Here is a 22,344-nt window from a genome sequence, read left to right on the forward strand (position 1 = left end):
TCTATCTATCTATCTATCTATCTATCTATCTATCTATCTATCTATCTATCTATTTAAAATTTTATGCACATTGGTGTTTTGCCTGCATGTATGTCTGTAGGTAGATGTCAGATCCCCTGAAGCAGGAGTTACAGACAGTTGTGAGCTGCCATGTGGGTGCTGGGAATTGAACCTGGGTCCTCTGGAAGAGCAGCCAGTGCTCTTAATGAGCCATCTCTTCAGCTCCCATTCCCTGATTTCTTCTTACAGTAGCTTTGGAGGTTGAATTGAACTATATGCATTAGCTTATTTACTTTGAGAATCTCATATCTATTAATAGCAAAAGGTACATGCTCAGTTGCATAGTGAAACTGAGAGCTCACAAGAGGGCCAAGGACAAATAATCTTGTCCTTTGAATGTAGTTTGACTGTATGACCTTCAGTTGTTTGTCTTCACTGTAGTGGTTTTTTTTTTTTTTTCTTGCTTGTTTTGTTGGTTTTTGATTAAATATAAACTGAGCATAAGAATAATGCTCTCCTCACAGAGTTATTGGAACCACTAAATGAGTCAATTTGTATACCGTTCTTGGAACATTGCCTGGCATGTACTAAGAGTTCACTAACTTTATTTCACAATGATTTTTTTTAAGGTGACTCTTTTTTTGTATTGGCTTTACAAGGTCTCAATGAGCTGTCACTGTTTTAAATATTGCCTCTCATTTCGGTTTGGTAAACCAGCCCAACCCGTGACAAATCTCTAATCTACTGACCTATAAAACAGACTTTGCATCGTGTGGAGGAGACTTGGGAGTGAACCTCCACACCTCAGGCTTTGTGCTTCATAAGCTTTAGCTTGGACCTTCCCTTCCCCCATCTTGACTCCAACACCTGACCCTGGAGATGGATCCTGCCTTTGGCTTCTTCAGGCTTCCCATTCCTGTCTGGTTTCCCTGCTCTGACTTTTGCTCATAGACTGATTTATGGTACTTAAACTCAGGGAATCCAACTTAGGTAGGAGACTCCATCTCTAATCTCAGCCACTCCAGAGTCAAGGTCCACCTCAGTTTCTGGCTAGCAAAGGAGCTTAGTGGCAGACAAGTGTCAGATAAACTCTACTTTCAGTATCTGTACCTCTTGAGCCTTGGCATTTTAGATGTTACCTTGTCCTTATCACTATCCCAAATCCATGACAAATCTGCCGAGCTAAGTCCTCTTGTAGGCATGGTCTCTCTAGGAGACACATATAAGCAAGAATATCCCCCCCCCCCCCCGCCCGATCCAAGGGCTGTCCTTGGAACGTAGAGGAGCAGTCACAGCAAGAGAGAATGTACAAAATCATATGTGGCTCATGAACAGTGATGACTAACTTTGATTGTCAACGTGATTAGATGGAGAAATTCCGAGGGCATTAGTGAGGGTTACCTTTGGGTATATCTACAAGAAACTTTCTGAAGATCAGCTCGGGTGGGATGACCCGCCCTGAGTAGGTGGCATTATGCCATGGACTGGAGTCCAAACTGAACAAAGGAGAAAAAGGAACTGGCCGGATGAGTGCTGGCATTTATCTCTCTCTCTCTCTCTGCTGTTTATTCCAGCTCTTCCTGCCGCCATGACTTCCTTGCTAAGATACTGTACCCTCATACCCAGAGCCAAATTAAATCCCTCAAGTTGGGATTTAATTAGGTGGTCACAGTTATCAAAAAGGGACATATTCAGACTGTTTTAGGCTCCCATTACCTTTTGCTTTTTGGTGAATCTAATGGGGGACTCTGTGTATGGGTGTGGATGGGTGTGCTCCAATCAGGGAAGTGAATGAGTCTCACCAGGGGATCTCATCCTTGAGTCTTTTTTTGTTCAGTACATGGAAGACAACATACCTTCCACCAACCTCCTTTCAGCCCCGACCCCTAACCCCATCTGTTTTGTCTCTTAGAAAAGGTGTTGTTTGAGTCTGGCTAGTTCTGGATACTGCCAGACTATTCTTTGAATCTCCCCTTTTCAGGTTCTATCAAAAGATAGCATGGTGCTTTTCCCATAAGGCCACAGGCTAGGCAGGAGATGCCAAGCTTCTGTGATTTATGTGGTGGCCAAGAATTATATGAAAAGATATTGTTACCCTGTCTCTGAAATGATGATAAATGCAGCTGTTGCCTGTTTTCTTCCAATCTGCCTTTATAATCTTGTATGGCAAACATGTCACATTTGTCCCTGACAAGATGAAATAAATTCTTATCTGTTGTTTTGGGAAAGGATAAATCACCAGAGAATAATTCCCAAACACCCTGGAAAAGGTTACACAGTTCCCCAGTGCTGATCACAAGTGCAGGAATGGTGGTTTTGCAGTTCCAATTTTATCTCTTCTCACTGGGCAGCTTATCAAGACTTGATAGGGAGATCTTTGGAACCTAAGACGTGGGCCAAGAAAAGATAACTATTCCATTGGGGCTTAAGTGTACAAAATGTACCACTCTTAGGCATTCTCAGAATGCAACAACTGACATCTGGTTATGAAATAGCAAAGAACTTTAAAAAATGTATTATCCCCATGAAGTTTTAACAAGATATGTTCTTGTTTTCTAAAAAGGAAAAATAAATCTCAGGGTGATTAAAGAAACCAATATTAACCTTCAGATTCATGCCCCAGCCCTTACCACACCCTCAGTGGCCTCACTTATTTTCCTTTGCATTCAGGGCAGGCCTGGAGTCAGCTGGGGAGAGAAACTCTCCAACAACACTGGTAGCTTTTCTCATTCTTTTGGCAAAGTTAAAGGCTGCCTAACAACTACTGCCATCTTTTGAGGGGTACATGGGCTTGGTGAATTTTAAAGGGTGATGAGTAATGTGTCCTTCCATGTTCTATGTCTCCTGCTCCCCAGCCCTGTGGTTGTCAGTAGATCTTTGCTTGGGTACTTGAACTTCCCAGTTCGTGGTAGAATGTTCCCAGCTGTGATCCCAGACTCACAGTAGGATGAATAGAGCCTTAAATGAGACATCCAAATTCCAGATTGCAACCGGAAAGATTTCTTTTCCACATCAAGGCTAAACTGAGATGAGTAAAAAAGTGAGTCTACAGTTAGCCTATAATGTCTTGGGTTTCAAAGCATTTTCACATTCTTGTGCAATACCTGTGAGTTGGTTAATATACCACAATGTCAGTCCATCCACTGTGTATTTAAAATTAGTTTCTTTTATGAAAACTTATTGTATGAAACTGTTCATCACTTTACATGTTAAAGATCACCGGGGAGTGTTGGGAGAAGGTGGCTCAGTTGGTAAAATGCATGCTATGTAAGCAGGAGGACCTATGTGGGATTCCCAACACCCACTTAAAGCTAGGCATCATGCTGTGTGTTGGCTACTTGTAATCCCGTTGTTAGGGGTGTTGAGATAGGGAGATCACTAGGGCTTGCTGGACAGCCAACTTAGCCCAATCAGTGAGTCCCAGTAAGAGACCCTGTCTCAAAACCACAAAGCAGATGATTTCTGAGGAATGACATACAAGCTTGGTCCCTGCCTTCACATTCACACTTATACACAAACACCCACACACCCACCCACACCTTCCAGTACATAAGAAACACCTACGTTGAACACACATATACACACAGCTTCTGCCAAATGTTCACAGACACCATTTGACATACACAGAATTCACTGCTTAGAATGTAGACATTTTGCCAAATGTGGCTTGGACAGGTTCTCGGTGGGTCGTAGCAGAGACACTTCCTGGAAGCCTAGATAGAAAAGAATTTCAAAAGCCTAAGATAATGCTCAGAATCCCTGCATAGGCCAAGAGGTGAGGCTGAGCTACAGAACTCAGATTAAGCTTTAGAGTTTAGCTGTGCAGAGATAGACCATGTGGGCCAGAGATGTGGAACGAGGAAGCAGCCAGGAAGCTGCCAGCAGATTCATGTTGCCATGAGACAAAGCAGTAAGATGCATGTTGTAGTCCCTGTGTCTTTCTAAGTGGGTCTATCATGATTCTAAGTCTTATGCCAGTGCCCTGACAGGCAGGCCCTAACATTGGCAGTATAGGCTGGTGGAGGTCCACCATCCATTCACACATCCACCATCCATCCATGCATCCATCTATGCATCCATCCATCCATCCATCCATCCATCCATCCATCCACCAATCCACCCACCCATCCATCCATCCATCCATCCATCCATCCATCCATCCATCCATCCACTAATCCACCCCTCCCATCCATCCATCCACCAATCCAACCCTCCATCCATCCACCCCTCCATCCATCCACCCACCAATCCACCCCTCCATCCATCCACCCACCAATCCATTCACCTATCCATCCATCCATCCCTCCATCTATAACCCACCCTCCCATCCATCCAAATAATGCTTTTTTAAAAAATTTTTTGGTTTTATTTTTTTTCCTTTTAACTTAAAAAATTCTATTTCAAAATGTACTTCAGGACAACTACAACAAAATATTTTGAAAAACATAACCACAGTAATATTTTAACAAGAATTTCTTTAATAGCCTATCTAATGCCTAGATAGTAGTCAGATTTCCCCAGTTGTCTCAGAACTTTGGGGAAAAACACAAATCCACTTTCTCTCCATCAGATTTCAAATGGTGTCAGCCTGGGGCTCAGAGCATCCAATGTTGCTCTGATTCTTTGGGTTCTTTCTCTGTGCTATCTTTCTTTTCCTTTCCCCCCTGCTACTGTCCAGGCATTCCTGCTCTTCTCTCTAAGAGCCCCTTATATTCCTTCTGCTCCTGTTCACCCTACTTTCTCCTCTTTCACATTTATATAAACCAGCTAGTGTGCATAACCCGGGTTTGTCTTGCTGACTCAGCATATTGGTCCCATCACCCATTCACTTGTCTCTTCCTGTTTTCTGTAAAACAGTCAGATATAACAGTCTCATCTAATCTTTGTTTAACTTAATGGTAAAAATTCTTGAGAGTAAGTTTTGAACATCACCCAGGGACTTGCCAAGTCTCTTTGTTGAGTCTTTTTCACGCCATCCCCACTCATTAGTTGGTGAGAAAATGTCTTTGGTCAATTATTTGACTCTTCCAGGGTGGATTTGTATAAAAAAAATGGAGTAGATTTTCAATTTCTGAATCCACCCCCTTTTTACTACTGATTATTAGAAAGGAGAATTAGTTCCTTAGGGTTTCTTTTTCCAAAATGATGGCTTTGTGGGAATATATTTCTGAATCTATAAACACCGTGAGGGAAAGCTCTGGGTTACAATAATTTGTTATGTGTGATGATCATAGGACTCCACACAGAAAGACAAAAGGTAGAAGTAGTTATCCTGATTTGATTAGTACACATGGATTGAAATGACACATTGCACTTCATAAATAAGGGCATAATGTGTTAATCACAAAATGTTTAAAATCATATGAGAGGAAAATGGTAACCACCTTCATGAGCTTATAGACGCAGACATACTTGTTTTATCCCATTGTGCAGTTATTTTTAAAACTATCTCATTCTCAATCTTTGATTAGTAGGAAAGTTTTTAGTTCTTTTTGACACACTTTTTATAATCTTGATAACTGTCTTGAATTCATATAGAATAGTATAGATTTGGTTCATGTAATTTCTGTTTCTGAACCCAGAGCAACTGTCTCTCCAAGGATATTTTGGTTTCTTGAGCAAGAAATGATAAAAAGGACAATACAGATACCTGCCAAAACAGGTTTCCTTAAAGTCATTCAATTTTTAATTATTCTAAGAATAAAAGAATAAAAGGCTGTGACTGAATGTGACAAGTAATATATTAAGAAAATATGGAACCTAGATTGATGGTTCAGTTGTTAGGAGTATTTACTGCTCTTCCAAAGGACTTGAGTTCAGTTCCCAGCAAGCTCATTAGGCTGCTCACCTGTAATTCCAAATCTAGGGGATACAGCATTCTATTCTGGTCTCCACTGGCACTTGTGTTCATGTGGTGTATACACACACACACACTGACCAACCAATATAAATAAATCATTTTTCTTAAAAAAAAAAAAAGAAATTTGTGATGCTAATGATTATCAGCTAATGGTTTAGGAACTAGGGTCCTTTAGAAGAAGACTTTTTCTCCATGTTTTCTTCTACATTACTTTGTGCTGGGTCGTTCCTCTCTAAGATCTGAGCACCAACAGTTATCAGCAGTTGGAATTCTGAGGCTTCTTTGCCCTCTAGGCTTGAGCCCGCCCTGCCGGCTGTCAGAAAACTCTGTCTCAGGGGCCCCCCATACTCCTAACAATATGAGTCATGCTGGGTCAGTTACATGCCATGTCTCAGGTCTCAAATACAGAGGAAAGAGCATCCTAAAGTAACCGGAAAGCACATGTCTCAATGGCAGGGCTCTTTGCCAACATGCTTCTGTAGCCCCTTCTTCCATATCTCCTGAGAATTCAAAACTCCCCTCCCTCTCTGCCTTGTGGTATCTAGGTCTATCACCTTTAAGAATTTTAACCCAAATACACCAATTAAAAAGCCCCTTGCTAGCTGGGCTCCGTGGCACACCCCTGTAATCCCAGCATTCGGGTGAAGCAGAGGCAGGTGGATCTCTGTGAGTTTGAGACCAGCTAGCTCTTTAACATTCAGGACAGCCAAGGCTACACAGAGAAGCCCTGTCTGAAACAAAACAAAACCAACCAACCAACCAAACAAACAAAAAAAAAAAACAACCCACTCTCATTTGCTACCATGAATTAAGCTGTTTCCTTTTGCAGTATCACAACAGCGTTAAGACTCACCACTTAAGGTCTAAAGGCATTTACTTGTAATTTTAGAGACTGCTGTCGTTTCTAACTCAGCTGAAAATTAGACAGCCTTCAGGCTGATCCCTGGAGGGTCAGGAGGGTGGGCCCATTTCTGCTGTCTTTGGCTTTTGCAAGCCTTGCCTTGCTCCACACTTGCATAGAACACAGTCTCCAAGAAGAAGAAAAACTTCCTTTCTTCTGCACAACGGGGATAGAGGGCGGCAATCACCTTAATCACCAGATAATTATTCGGACTGTTTGCTGTGTATTCTCACGTCCATTTGGTCTTTTATCCTGTGCTATTGCAAACTTGAGACAACTTATCATGTAGCGATGCTTTAGTGTCCTTGAAGCCTCTCGGCACAATCGATCTATAATACTGTCATCATGGTCATTATTTTAAGGCAGTCTCTCACAGCATAGCTCAGACTGGTCTCTAAAGCTTGCTGTGCATGTTGCTGCCTTGCCTCCAACATAATCATAAGTGTTTACATTATTTGTGAGTCACATTCTTATTTCATTTGGACTTTACATTTTACCACAAGGGCCTGCAAACCCAAAAGTTAACATCACTCCTTTATCCATCCTGAAATGGGTATAAGTATTGCTCAGTGGTTCTCATAGTCCACACCCAGTCCAACAGCATTCATTGTCTTCCAGATCACAGGTTGAATATAAATATAGCGTATAAATATTTTTAACAATCTGGGTTGCAGGCCTGCCACAGAACTTGTCATACTGGAAGAGTTACATTAAGATTGAAATGACCTTCAGTCTAACAGGCCTTCTGCATTGTCGGTCTCCAATAGCAGGCAGCCACAGGAGAATGCATGTAAGCTTTCTTTAATCAATGTACTTTAGTCACGTCCTTCTGCTTGGCTGCAGGTATGCTAATGAGAACTTTAATGCTCCCGGACTTGACTATGGAATCTTTTCTCAGTAGATTTGGAAACACGTTGAGGAATCAGCCTGGCAACCTGCAAGGGACAGGGAACAAGATTCTGAATAACCATTTGTTCTCCCAGGAGGAGAACACTGTTCTGATTCAAAGAATCAGGTAAGAATGATTTTCTTTCTTTTCTTTTCTTTCTTCTTCTTTTTCTTTTCTTTTTTTCTTTTTCTTTTTTTTTAATGGAGAGAGATGGAAAAGGAATCATAGCTCATCTTAGTATCTAAGACCAGGATAAAATCTGGGAGTTTCACCTCTTGGAAGCCCATTTGTGTTAAATTGTTAAGTTTTTTCATTGTTGTCTCCTTGAAAAACAGATCTTTGTGTTGCAGAGATATGACAAATAGCTAAGCTTGGTGGATTTGGACTGACTGAGTGAGCCATTATGAAATCTAGAATCACCTAAAATACAGTGAGAGATGCAGTGCCCCATAATATATTTGCATTTTTGGGGGTAAACAGGACATCTGTCTTAATGTTTGATTTGAGATTTTATTCATTAGTGTTAAAAATAAACAGTGCCAATACAAAGTTGGATTTCCTGAAAGGGGTGTGTGTGTGTGTGTGGTAAAGTAATCTAAAATGGCTTTAAAAGAGAAGGGGAGGAGGCAGAGAGAGAGGCATGAAGAATGGGACTGGTAGGGGAGGAGGGAGGGGGTTTCTATTAGGCTGTAAAGTTATTAAATAAATAAATTAGTGGAGAAAATAAAAGAATGGTAATGTCTTAGCAGAAATCCTGGCAGACAGATGAGGAAGCATATGAGGTAGACTGCTCAAGTCCAAGTAAGAGGTTAAATCAAATGAGTTCTTGGTTTGTATAGAGGGTTGATAGTGTAAAACCAACACTATCACACACACACACACACACACACACACACACACACACACACACACACGTGTTATCTGTGTTTCATAGACATGCTGTGACGACATTTATATACACAGTCTTCATTCTGATGATCTAGAATTGAGATGCCCCGTTGTTCCTCATTTTTAGCTTAGAAAAAGGCACCTAGAACTAAAAGTTTTAAGGAAGTTTTAAATATAATGGGCTTAAAGTTCATGGCTGAAACAACAGCTAGTGACAGGCAAATGCCCTTATGAGATCAGATGCTCAGAGGCACATTTTAGGTGTGTTTCCTGATTCTCGAGACTGATGAAGGGAACTGGGAGGAAGGCACGGACCGAATTATCTTGTCCTAGATCTGAGGTTGTCCTACCATTGGTGTTGAGGGTGATGATAGAGCAAAAAGAGAGGACAGCTCCCTAATTAAAAAAAAAAAAAAAAGTATTACCGTCTTTTTGTCTTTTCTGATGTCTATCCAATTCAGAAATTTCTGCCTTTATGTTGATTTTTCACTTCTAGCCCAGATATTACAAAATCCAGTGCTTATACAAATCAGGAAGTGATTTAGTAGATTACGCTAATGGGCAGGGATTAGCAGGCACAGAGTACCTGGCATATCCAAAGGACAGCACTTACTGCCATAATGTGGGGTCTACATTTGAATGTCAACTTTCAGATTTTATAAGTGTAAATTCTATCCAAACAGAGAATCTGATGACAACATTGTTTATCTTGTCATCTAGGTTAGAGCAAAACAAAACCTTGTCTGAGCCCTACTAAATGCATCTAACCTCTCCTGTCATTTTGAAACTCTTAGATGGATGCATTTTAGCCATGAAGCATTTACTTTGAGGCCAAGTCCTGGGATTTTAATTCCACATGACTGCTTGAGTTTCCTAAAGTACAGGTTAAGAAAACAGGTCCCAGCTACAGATGGCTCATCTGTGAAGAGCTCTTGTTGTTCTTGGAGAGGAACGTGGCTTGGTTTTGAGCACCTGCATGGTGGCTCACAGCCATCCTTAATTCCCATTCCGAGGAATTTCACCTTTGACTTCCTTGGGCTCCAGGTACATGTGTGTTCCAGATACAACCATACAGGCAAAACATTTACACATATAAAATAAACATATCAAACCATCCATGTTTTCATTAATTTACTTATTCACTTCACAGCCTGATTAAAGCCCCTTCTTCCTTCTCCCATACTCCTTTGCCCCATTCCCTCCACCCATTTTCCTCAGAGAAGGGGAGGCTCCTCCTTGGGTACCAACCTACACTGGTACATCAAGTAACATCCTCTCCCACTGAGGCCAGACAGGGCAGCCCAGCTACGAACCCAAATTTTTCTAATGAAAAATTACTCTAAAAGTTCCAAGCTGGGTTTATAGAAACACTCAAACATTCAAGCCCAGAGAGGAGTGCAGTTTTTTGCTGTTTTGAAATGTAATGATGAAGACTATCATTTGAGAACTTAATCCTAATTCGGGGGACGCAAGAAGTATTACAGACCACGTGGCCTCTTATTTTATGGGCTCCGACAACACTGATGGGAACGTGATCAGCGTATATCTGAGGTCGAATATCTGGAAACTTCCTAAGGTTTCCCTGTAAGAAGGCAAGAGATTCTGCCCTCATAACAGAACTCCAGAATTTGTTTTTATTTAAAGTACCAGGTTACATTCCTTCCCCTTACATTGTAGAGCGGCGGTCCTCAACCTTCCCACTCCATGAATACAGTTCCCCATGTTGTGATTCCCCAACCATAAAATTATTGCTGTTGATACTTTGGAAGTGTAATTTTGCTACAGTTAGGACTTTGCAATGTAAGTATCTGTGCTTGCTGATGGTCTTAGGTGACCCCTAAAAATGGTCATTTGTTTGACCCTCAAGAAGGGTTGCGACCCACAGGTTGAAAATTGCTATTGTATAGGATTCTAACTTCTGGAATCATGCTGAGTGTTGATAGATTCTTCTAAAACATTGGAAAGAAAAAGGCAAAGAAGGGCTTTTGTGTAACACAGGCGTTGCAGGCTATCTGACATCTTTTTGATCACCAAAAGAGAGATTTTCACTAATTCCTGGTTTGAGCTACCAATCTCCTTCTCTGCCTAAGGCAGAAAGAGACAACAAACTTTAAGCAGTAACACAGTGACTTTTTCACCTACAACTGGACAAGAAAAAAAAAATTCAAGAAACATCTTTCTTTTTAAAATTGTGATTATTTTAAATAAATTTAGCTGGGTGTAGCAGTACACTCCTCTAATTCAAGCATGTAGGAGGCAGAGGCAAGCAAATCTCTGTGAGTTTGCGGTCAGCCTGACCTACATGAAGAGACCCCGTCTCTGTGAATAAATAAATGGCTTAATTTTATAAGTGTGATTGTTTTACATGCATGTATGCCCGTGTACCACTTGCCTGCCTAGTGCCCACAAGAACCTGAAATTTGTGTCGATCACCTGGGACTGGAGTTGCAGATGGTTGGGAGCCTTCACGTGGATGCTGATAATCAAACCTGGGTATTCTGGAAGAGCAGTCAGTATTCCTAACCACTGAGCCATCTCTTTACTTGGTCCATAAACAAAGAGCATAGCTCTGAGCCAGCTAGCCTCCTGCGAAGTACAAGCAGTGTGTTGTTTATCAGTCACTCTCAGCCAGACCTGTGCACATAAATGGTACCATTGCTGTAAGCAAAAGCAGTGTGGTGTAGCCAACGAATGCAAATGGTTTTACTTCTGGTGCTAGTGTCAGATCATAGGTGTGGTTGCCAGCAGGATCACTGTGCTGAGAAAGATTTGGAAACCATATGTAGGCTTTTCAAAAAGAGTACTTATATTTATTGGCCTTGTTTTCCAAGGAGTTGGGACATGGAGTGAGAAGGAAGAGTGTTCTATGCTTGAAATGGAAGAGCTATGATCACTTAGTCTTGAGCAGCTTGAAGCACATGCCTGTGAATCTGTAATTTCATTTCCTCCTGTATTTCTCCTTTTATTTTTGTTTTGTCGTAGGAGAAATGGCAAAGCGCACCTTTTCTACCTTGGAGACATTCCTCATTTTCCTTCTGGTAGTAATGACAGTCATCACAGTGGCCCTTCTTACCCTCTTGTTCGTCACCAGTGGGACCATCGAAAATCAAAAAGGCAAGCATCTTGGCTTCTTCTGGATGCCATTCCTGGACTATAGGATAGGTCTATGTTGTTGGGCAGCACCAAGATGAGAAATAGTGTCTTTCTGCTTCAGCTGCTTGTGAACAACCTGAGACAGAGGCTGCCTCCAACTGCACTATTTGTGTTTTCTGCAATGGTACCAGCTTTTTATCACAGTTACCTTTGTCCTCAGAAAACCAGATAACAGACAGATACACATATCCTCTTAGATTTTCTGTTGATGTACTCATAGTTCAAGGTTCTTCTGAGTCCAGTAAGTTCACCTTTGCTTTCAACCTTTATCTGCCTGTTGGTTAGCATACTCCTCTACTGGGAGTAAAGTGGAAAACCAACCAAACCAGCCAAACAAAGCACCCTAGAACAATAAAGGCAGTTTCTCAGAGCCAGTCCCTATCAGGGCCAGTCAAGTTCTATAAACAAGGTGGGCTTCATTATGATACCACGTCATCTTACTTCACCCAAGTTTTTGAGAGGAGATAGAAATTGTGGTGTTTAGATATCGCTTGTTTTTCTTGTCACGACACCAGAAGCAAGATTATTTTCTGAATGTGATGTAGGCTGCATTTTCAGATAGTATCATCATTGGTTCCTGGAGAGAACCTCTGTTTCAGAGCAAAGATACATGGCTGTTAACTGAATAGAGAAGAGAGATGAAGCCTGAATGTTCTGGTCAAATGAGAGAGAGAGAAAGAGAGAGAGAGAGAGAATCATGAAAGTAGCAAAGGAGATGGAGAATTTCACATTTGTAGCCTCTTCATTTTTGCAGTGTGTTTCTTGCCATGTCTTAGTACTCTGAATTCTCTGTAAATACAGAGGAGCAAGGGTTTTGTGTTGCAGGGGTGGGCAGAGAAGACTGCTGAATGACTAAAAGTGAAATCATCCTTAGGACTTCAACGTGGCTCCTAAAATTAGAGAATAAGATGGGAGGTTACTAGAAGCCACAGTATATTCTCATAGCAGTGGCTACTGAGTTTTTGACTCCCATGTGATGGGGGTGTTATAGTTTAATAAGAACTCTATATTATTTTTCCTATCTAATTTTCACAAAATTCTTATGAAGTTCTAATGTTGATGCCATCCTACACATCAAAACACCAGGACTGCAAAGAGATTGCCTTCTACATGAAGCTTGGCCTAGTTTGTATCACATTTTGATGTTGGAGGCAATGCAGCAAAAACAAAAGTAATGCTTTTTTCCCTGTAATCTCTGATGCTGTGTAAGAGACGTGTGGATTGAACTCCCCCGAGATGTAGTTGCAGGCATATCTGATTCTGCTTTGAGGTTGTCTGGGTAACAGGTTTATCACAGGTTCTTTATGAAGTCTTAGTTAAGTCACTTCTCCAAGTTTCTGGGTTCTTATCTTTAAGCTTGTGGACATTATAATAGCAGAGTTGTGAGGGTCCACGCCTGAGCCCTGAAACACTATCAAGCTATACTTCGCTATTCATCTTTAATGGGCCTGTTATAGAGACAAAGCCATAGTGAAAAGCATAAAAAGATTTATATTCAATAAGGCTACAGTGGGGAGAGGGAAAAAGAAAGTCAATGACCCTCCCCCCACCCAAAGCCTCCCCACATGAGGTTTAGTTTTAAATAGAGGGTAAGTGGTGAGGGTAACTGCTTGGTTACCCATATCTGTACCACCTGGTCAAAATGTGATCCTCTTCGCCTTTCTGGTCCTAGTTCCAGTCTCTCCTGCAAGATCCTTTGACAAGCTGTCAGAACCACATGAACTCTCCTTCTGAAGATTAGCTCCTGTCCCAGCCCTGGCTCTAAGCAAGTTCCCATCCATTTCCTCTTTAGAGCTTGAAATTTCTGGGGAAACTCCAATGTCTTGGGCCCCATTGTTTCAGTAGCTAATAGCCACAGGGAGGGGCACAAATATCTCTTAATAATATTTTCATTGCTGCCAGGCTGTTTACAGTTGGAGTTGTTGATTTCTAAATTTTCAGTTCCAAAGTTCTGGAACCTCAGAAGAGGTCAATCTCCTTCTCTAAGCATTTCTGACCGTCAAAGCCTGTGGCACTGACCTTTGATGCTAGCAAATGCATATGTGAAATGTCCAGCTATAAGGATGTCAAAGCACTGTTCTAACTCTTTAATGTGTATTCACAAAGTTATCATTAAAACTAGACTAGGAAGCATGTGAGCCTCTTATTATTGATGGGAAAGCCAGAGAGAGTTAGATTAGGAGATCTGTTCCGTTAGAACTGGTAGAATTAGATTTCAAACCAAGAAGTTCGTGTCTGGCTTTTGCCTTTTAATCTCTATATTATTTTTCATCCCCCAATATTTATATGTGTTTATATGTTATAAATAAATACGTGTATACATACAGTTGGTATGGAATATATGTTTATAAATACATAAATGCATAATTAGAATAACCAATTGAGGTAAACTTATATACAGCAAATGTGCAATGATTTGAGCTGTGTTAATAAAAGGCCTTACCAGGCTAAGGACCAAAGCAAGACAGTGACAGCCGGCTGACATCCTCAGGGAGGAAGTGATGTAGGAATAATGGAGATGGATCAGCTCTACAGGGAGTGGTGGACAGTGTTGGGTGGAAAGGAGGGCATTGGGAAGTCTGTAGGAATGGGAAAGCAAGTCCATCTCAGGGGTTAGACTTAGGAGATGTACCTACTCTGCTTGACTAGAGTAGGAAAGTAGAAATGAAGTGGATAAGGTGACAAGAAAATGCTGGTAAGGAGAAACTGAAGGCAAAAAGTGTTCTGCAAAGGCCTTGCTTATTATTCGGAAACATCACTAGTCCAAGCGCACGACTGTGCTTTGATTTATGACTTAAAACAGGCTCCCATCTCTCACTTTCTATTTTATATGTAGGCAAATGCATAGCATTAGGTGTGGTGGCACACACCTACAGTCCCAGCATATAAAAAGACAAAGATCTTTGCATTCCAAGCCAGCTTGAATTACATAATGAGACTCTGTCTTAAGAAGTAAATGAACCAATCCAAACCAAACACAGCTAAAGATGAGAGACAATAGTGAATGTTTGTTTTCTTTAGGAGCTTGAAACTGTGTCTTCTAATTGATGCCAAGAAGAGCGATAACCTGCTGTTTTTCAAATATCCTGTTCTGTTTTTATGTTCAGGAAATCATGGGTTTTCAACCACCCTGGGCCCCACAGCCACCCAGTCTTCTCCAATTACACAGGCTCCAGACCCTCCTCCATTTCAGAACTTCAGTGGTTATTACATCGGTGCTGGGCGAGCTGATTGCACAGGACAAGTATCAGATATCAATTTGGTAGGTAGATGGCTGGGCTCCTTGGAGAGGGCATGAAATAAGTACTTTTATTATATGGTGTCCTTCATTCCTGATTATTACGTAATCATTGTCTTCAGCTTTCTTGTTGACATTGCTGCTGCCCAGCACTAAGGCTATCGTCCAGTAAGGAAAACTTAGTTTTAAAATTTAGTTACAAGTGCCTCTTAAAATCAGTTGATCCCTTTTTGTTGGTGTATGTATACATTCTGACCTTCCCTGTTTTATAGTTTTGTGGTGAAAAAACTTTGAAGATTTGAGACTGTAAATCTCCTACTTGTAAAATGCAGACATGTATAGGCCTTTTTTTTTTTTTTGGCTTGTTTTTATTAATTAATTACCATGAACACTCTCTTAAGTGGGAAGGCAAGGACTAGAAGTGGCCATTGAAAGACCTGAGCATGAATACGGTTTTAACTTAATGGTGTTTTGTTTTATTTTGTTTTAGATGGTGAGAAAAAGGTAGTAGAATAGGAGTGCATGATTTTACTTGGGTTAGTCTAGAGAACGATGAACTGGTGAAAAGCTGAGTGACAGTGGAGGAAAGAGAAACAGTGCCTTCTTTGCAATTCCTTAGAAGGAAAGTTTTCCATCAAAGACTAGAAAGTCCCTTGAGAGTGCAGCCACAGGCTCGCTCTCACAGAGAAGCCCTGCCAGGGCTTCTTTATGTCTCCTTTCTCCTTTTCTGCACAAATACCAAAGGCTCTTACATTTTTGGAAACACCCACACACATACACAGTCTCACCGAGCCACTGAGCCATGCTGATTTTCTCTTTGTGTCCCTGAGCAGTCACCACTGGTCGGATGGTGTGTGGCTCTTGGAGACGTTCAGTGCTTTTCTCTCTTTTTAGATGGGCTATGGCAAAAGTGGCCAGAACGCACGGGGTCTCCTCACCAGGCTCTACAGCCGAGCTTTCATCCTCGCAGACACAGACGGGTCAAATCGGATGGCATTTGTGACTGTGGAACTGTGCATGATCTCTCAGCGACTCAGATTGGAGGTGAGTGATGCCATGGGGGTTTGGAAAGGGCTCCGTAGGTGCCCGCAACTGGAACCCTGCACTCTGGCCTTCTCATCTAATGCGTACCTCCCACCTTTAAACTAAGGGCTCGACAGCCTCACAAATAATTAAACGAGCACGGCTCCTTTTAAAAACCTGTTTTCAGTTATGCTGAAGGCTCAGCGTTGTTATGAATGCAAATGGCCTCTGAAAGCTTGTTATACCACACTTAGGCTCACATATAGCCTCACCTTGTCGTTCCTGTCAGAAGTCTCAGCACCAGCTGGTCACTAGCCTCTTCCTCAAGTTTTCGTGCGGTTAGTTACATACACATACAGGGAATCAGTTGAGGACTGAAACGCAGCTTTGCAACGGGGATGGCCATGAACTGGAAATGAAAGAAAGGGGGTGAAGGTCACACGGAGGGGCTGTTATGTCAGTCTGGTCATTGTTGGGTGAGTTTGAAAACTGCTTCCAGGGTTTAAAGAATCTTATTCTAGCCAGGCTTGGTGGTGCACACCTTTATTCCCAGCACTCAGAGCGGCAGAGGCAAGCAGATCCCTGTGAGTTTGAGGGCAGCTTGGTCTACAAGGCAAATCCAGGACAGCCATAGCTACACAGAGAAACCCTGCTTTGGAAAAAAAAAAAAAAAAAGAGAGTTGTGAAGAAGAATCTTAATCCTTAAACTTTTGTAAAATGAGGCAGAATTTTGTTTGATTCCCCCCAAACCCCGGATTTAGACCTTGTTACTTAGCTGTGCAGACTGTTGAGGTTAGCAGAGAGGTATCCAAAGGGTCCTGAGTTGCTTGCGGCTTTATGGAGCAGAGAAAGAGGAGAGAGGACGCCAGGCAGGAGAGGATGGTTGGGAGAATCCAGTGACAGTCAGGAGTCCCTTTACTGTCTGTCAAGCCGGTTTCAGAGCCCAGGCCCAGAGCTACTTTTATTGGCTCGGATCCTGTAGTAGCTATGACTTCGGAGCGTGCACGCAGATTCGCAGGCATGAGAAAGGGAGAGAGGCCTTACACTGACCTGAGCCGTGATCAGGTGTCCGTCATGCAGGCTTGTGTTCTGACAGTCTGTCTTGCTGACCACTTCGCTGCTGTGCTGTGTGGCAGGGGCAGGGAAGGCACCTCAAGAATACCACCTGATGTTGGTACTCTCTGGAGAGGGTTGGAAGCCTCCCCCACCAGCAGCCAGGAGGAGGAAATGAAGTATTTTCCCCATGCTATGCTAACAGTAAATCCCTGAGCTGGCCCTGCTGTGATCCCCTGATAAAGTAACCGAATGTCAGAGAGAGAGTCCCCTTCCCAAATTAGGGCAGTTCTTAGCAAATAGCAGAGCTGGGTTATGAAAAACAACAACAACAACAAAACAACTAACTGCCTTCTTAAAAGAGATGTTAGCCCCAGCCCCTTTGTTTGAGACAGTGTTTCATGTAGCCTGTGCTGGTCACAGTCACCCATCACAGAGTTATATTAAAGAAACTTTGAATTCGTGTTTTTTTTGCCTGTACATCCCGAGTACCAGGTTTACTCGTAGTTTATGTGGTACTGGGGATTGAACACAGGGCTTCCTGTATACCGTGCAAGTACTCTACCAACTATGGTGCATCCAACTAAGAAAAACATCATTCTTTTAGAGAGAAAAATTGCCTCTGTCGCCCAGTTTCTTCGAGGTGTTTTGCTAGTGTTTGCAGGGGACACAACTAAAGAGGTTTTAGTTCACGTCTCTTACACAGCCACAGTCTTGGTGAGTCTTCAGGAAAAGACTAACAGATGCATGCTGGCAGCCACGAATCGCTGGGGTACTGTTCTAGAGTTACCTATTTCCATATTTTATCAAAAATACAGAAGGCCCAAACAACAAATATTTAGTAGCTTACTTGTTCTGTGGAACTGGAATTCAGGGCTAGCTTAGCTACATGGTTCTGGCTTGGGTTCTCTTGCAGTTATGAGGATAGCAAAAAACAGACATATGAGGCTTGACTTGGGCTGTAGAAGCCACACACAAGATGATTCACAAATGTGCCTGCTGGCAGGAAGCTTCGGCTTTCCACTCAGATCCATGTGGATTCTGGAAGTGTGGAAGACAGTGGGTTTCTGATCCATTTTCAGCAGTTATCCACAATTACCCTGTTCTGCTCATTAAGCAAGTTTATTGACACTTAAAATTAGGGAAGTTAGGCTTTAGCACTGTTTTGTTTTGAGGCAGGGCCTCATTATGTTGCTTAAGGCTACTTATTTATTTAGGTAGGATTAAAGAACTCATGTAGTTTTTTTGAGACTATCACAAGGAGACAAGGAAATACAGAAAATGAGAACCAGGAAAACATTTTCATAGTAGAAATAATATATAAGTGTACAGATTTCTAGGTGGTTAAAGTAGAGAAAGAGTGTGTTGGTTAGGTTTTTTTTTTTTTTTTTCAGCTTGACACAAACTTGAGTCATTTGGAAAGAGGTGACCTCAATTGAAAAATTGTCTCTTTCTGATTGGTTGGCAAGTCTGTTGGGGCATTTTCTAGATTAATGATTGGTATTAAGGCAGCACCACCCCTGGGCAGATGGTCCTGGATTCTATAAGAAAGCAGGCTGGGTAAGCCATGAATGGGCAGAGCAAGCCAGTAATTAGTGTTTTTCCATGGCTGCTGCTTCTGTTCCTGCCTTAAGGCTCCTGCCTTGAGGCCTTCCTCTAACATTCCCTTCATAATGGAGTACAACTTAGAGCTAAAATAAGCCCTTTCCTCCACAAGTTGCTTTCGGTCACAGCAATAGAAGACTGACTAGAATAGGAAGAGACCAAATATAAGGGTCAGAATGAACACAGAGTTGGAAAGGAGAAATACAGAAATATAGGAGGGAATAGAGGAAATCCAGTAGAACATATGGAATCATGTATGCAGAGATGGACCTAGACGGTACATTGGTCATAACTACAAAGAGCCTCGGATGCCAAATTGATTTTACTTACGTGGGTCATGGGGAATCTTAGAACAGGTTTGAGTGGAGTAATGTAAGCAGTTCTGCATAGGGTGTTTGACCAGACAGTGATGCTTCATTCAGATCGGAACAAAGTGCAACCAGAGGGGAAGTCACAGATCAGTAGATTCTTTAACATGGAGACTAAGTTGGTGAGATTCCAGATAGGAAAACGATAACTATCAGGGAAAAAAATTTAATGTTATGGAGTGTTAGAAGGCTGAAAGAAAAGATAGGGTTTGGGGAGGGGTTGTTAACCTCTTCCTGGCAATTTCCTTTGTATCACATGAGATTGGTCTTAATCCAATGGGATGGCAGTGAGACTACAAGGTGCTAGGACAATTAAGATTATTTGGGAATAAATGGGATAAATACAAACCTAGCACTCACAATGAGCCGGGTACTGTTCAGAATAACCCATAGGTATTATAACCCCCGAACTCTTTGAAGGAGATGTTATTATGGGCTTAGAAAGACATAGAAACCACTTTCAGAGGATAAAGTAACTTACCCGAGGTTGTGTGGTGAGGCATTTTCAGAGCTAGGATCCAAACTTAGGAGCATCCTGGAGCCAGGAGTCACTCACTACAACTGCACACTGCTTTTCTGATGAATCAAAGATGCTTGGCAATGGCAGAGTCATGAGCAAAAGGTAGACACTGGAGACGAAGCTAGAAGGTAAGAGACTGATGGGCCAGATTCCAGATGCTCTTAGGTCAATAGCGGCCTTGATTTAACCACTTCTTTCTATTTTTACTTCCCCTTGTAATCTGAGGCTCAGGGGAAAGGCCTTTATAGCAACGAACTTAGTTTTCACAAGTCAGTTCAAAAAGAAGGCAGGAGGAGAATAAAGACAGCTGGGTATATATGCATCAAGCAGACCAACACAGCGTGGTTTTAGGCCAGTTCTCCATCTCAGCTCTGAGAGTGATGACATTTCCAGCCTGGGACAAGACAGGGATAGTCTGTAAGCTGTGAGGCAGGGCAGGAAAACAGAACGCCTTTCTTGCTCCTTTGATCATGTTCCCAAGAGTGCTAACAGCAGAATGGAGCAGAAAGGGAAGACAAAGAAGTAAACAGTAGGCAAGGACTGTCACTGCTTTGTTCTGGGCAAACATAACCTTTCTTTCTTGAAAGTAGAACACGGTTGTCTATAACAACTATTCACAGGCATGAATATTGTATCAGTATTTAATTTCTTTTCCCCTAACTCTCTACCAGAGGCTGTACTTTAAGATATCTGTAAGCTGTTCATTGTTTTAAAACCCAAGGTTCATAATTACTATCTTTCTTAAGAACTCACCTCTTGACATAGTATAAAGAAATGTACTTAATTCTAAAATTCAAAATTGGGATTTATTAGGGATAAAATGAATTGGAGTGAGGAACCTGAAGCTTGACTTTCACTCTTTGTCTTCCTCATCCTTCCTGCCCTAGTGGAGAAGTAAGAGAACAATGGCCTTTGACTTTAATTCATCTCCATGGTGGTCACTGATTATCTTCCCTTGTGATAGATTTTTTTTTTTTCAATGAATGAGGTAATTACTGTCTAGTGGACTGTGTGGGAGGGATGAGGCCTTGGGATTAGAGTTCAAGTTAAACAAAAGAGACAGAAACTTAACTTGGATGGATGAAGTTGAAGGCTATCAGAGGGAGGCTAGTTATAACTTGTCATTCACATAAGTAATGCTTATGTGAGTATGGCATTCTCTATTCTATAGTTAGGATTCTCTAGAGGAACAGAACTGATAGGATGAAAAATATAAAAATATGTGTTTTATTAAGTCACCTTCCTTTGAAATGGTAGTAACAGTTGTCTCATAGGAAGGAGGCTGGCAACCTGGTCCTTGAGGCTGGGAGCCTCTGTAGTGGGAGTAATCAGTCTCACGATGGCTGTCTCAGCCTAGAGGGATCAAGACCGGGCTAGTTTCTGGGTGTCTCAGTAGTCCCAATCTATCACTGAGGTCCTATAGGGTTCTGGTAAATGATGGCCTCAGTAAATGATGGCCGCTTGGAAATACCCGTTCTAACATCAGCAAAAGAATCTGAAACAGCTGCAACAGGATACACCAATCCAACAGTGAGAGTGAAAGGTGAAACATTGTTCTTTGTCTTGACTGCTATTCAACAGTCTTTGGTCTGGGTCTCCCATATAAATTAAGGCAATTAAGACAATTCCTCAACTGACGTCGCTACTCAGGTAATTGTTTCTTCTCCTTCCTCTTCCTCTTCCTTCCTTCTTTCTCATTTCTTCTCCTTATTCTTGTAATTATTTTTTAGATTAATTTCTTTTATGTGAAGGAATGTTTGTCTGCCTGTTTGTATATGTACCCTATGTGCACAGTACCTACAGAGGCCAGAAGAGGGCATAAGCTCTCCTAGAACTGGAGTTATAGACATCTATGAGCAACCATGTGGGTGCTGGGAACTGAACCAAGGTCCCCTGTAAGAGCAGCAAGTGTTCTTAACCACAGAGCCATCTCTCCCGCCTAGTATTAATTCTAATTTGTGGTAAGTTGACATTAAAAACAGCCATAACGCCTGGTAACACTGAGGGCATGGATAGGTTAATGAGGCAAAATATTTTACACATTCTTCTGTTTTTGCTTTACTGACCACAAAATTAGAGCAAGGCCGATAGAGCTTGTTAGTTAAAGCAGAAGAGAGTAAGTTGATATCTCTGCATGTTAAATACATAGCATTATCTCATGAAAGGTGGAGCTTTGTCATTGACACTTTTAGGGGATAGCAAATGTCATATTGTAGGTGATTAAACAGGTTCATAGTTAGCTACTCAGCAACATTTTTTCCTGCATTTTCTTGATGTGTATTTACACATACATATGTGTGTTCATTGAGTGACTAATGTAATAAGCATTTACTAAAGTTCCTTTATCTATTGCTGAACACGGAAACTAAAAAACCTAGTGGCTCTTAGTCTTAGTGAAATGGTATGACCGTGGTGGGTGTTTCTATGTGTTTAAAAGCCCTGAATGGTGTGGCGACTCCCTCGTATGCCTAGCATGTTAGCGCTGTCAGGATGGTTTCTTCCTTCACTGGATTCCTGGTGTGGTCTCACACACAGTAGGTGGCTTCCTGCTGTGAGGCCTTTGCAGATCCTCTTCACCCAGTCTGGAATACTCTTCCTAGGGGCAGCAGAAGCAGCTCCTCTATTTTCATTTCAACACCTGCCAAACAGAGCCCCTCCTCAGGAAGACCTCTCTTCACTACTATCTGCCAGCGTTTTTCTTACCCTGCATAGAATTCACTGCTGTATAACACTACACAATTATTTTTGTCTTTCCCTTTCATCATAATTAAACCACCTTCGAGATTCAAACTTACTGCATTGCCATCTGTGAGGAATGCTAGACTTTGAGGAAGAAGAGGTGAGAG

At 41.8% G+C, this 22,344-nt stretch overlaps 1 protein-coding gene across 3 annotated transcripts in view; it reads left to right on the top strand.

The window, feature by feature from the left end:
- Positions 1-22,344, top strand: part of Asah2 (N-acylsphingosine amidohydrolase 2) — a 95,362-nt gene that overhangs the window by 20,917 nt on the left and 52,101 nt on the right. The window contains exons 1-5 of one of the 3 annotated variants that reach the window (XM_055614031.1): positions 7,530-7,551; positions 7,663-7,776; positions 11,521-11,652; positions 14,799-14,953; positions 15,824-15,973. In XM_055614031.1, the coding sequence (XP_055470006.1) occupies positions 11,526-11,652; positions 14,799-14,953; positions 15,824-15,973 (432 nt within the window). In that variant the 5' untranslated portion in view covers positions 7,530-7,551; positions 7,663-7,776; positions 11,521-11,525. Of the gene's footprint in view, positions 1-7,529; positions 7,552-7,659; positions 7,777-11,520; positions 11,653-14,798; positions 14,954-15,823; positions 15,974-22,344 lie in introns of those variants that run through there. The other 2 variants (XM_055614030.1, XM_055614029.1) reach the window with 2 other exon arrangements.

The sequence above is a fragment of the Psammomys obesus genome, unplaced genomic scaffold (genome assembly GCF_907164565.1).
Source record: "Psammomys obesus unplaced genomic scaffold, mPsaObe1.curated_primary_1811, whole genome shotgun sequence".
Lineage (NCBI taxonomy): Eukaryota > Metazoa > Chordata > Mammalia > Rodentia > Muridae > Psammomys > Psammomys obesus.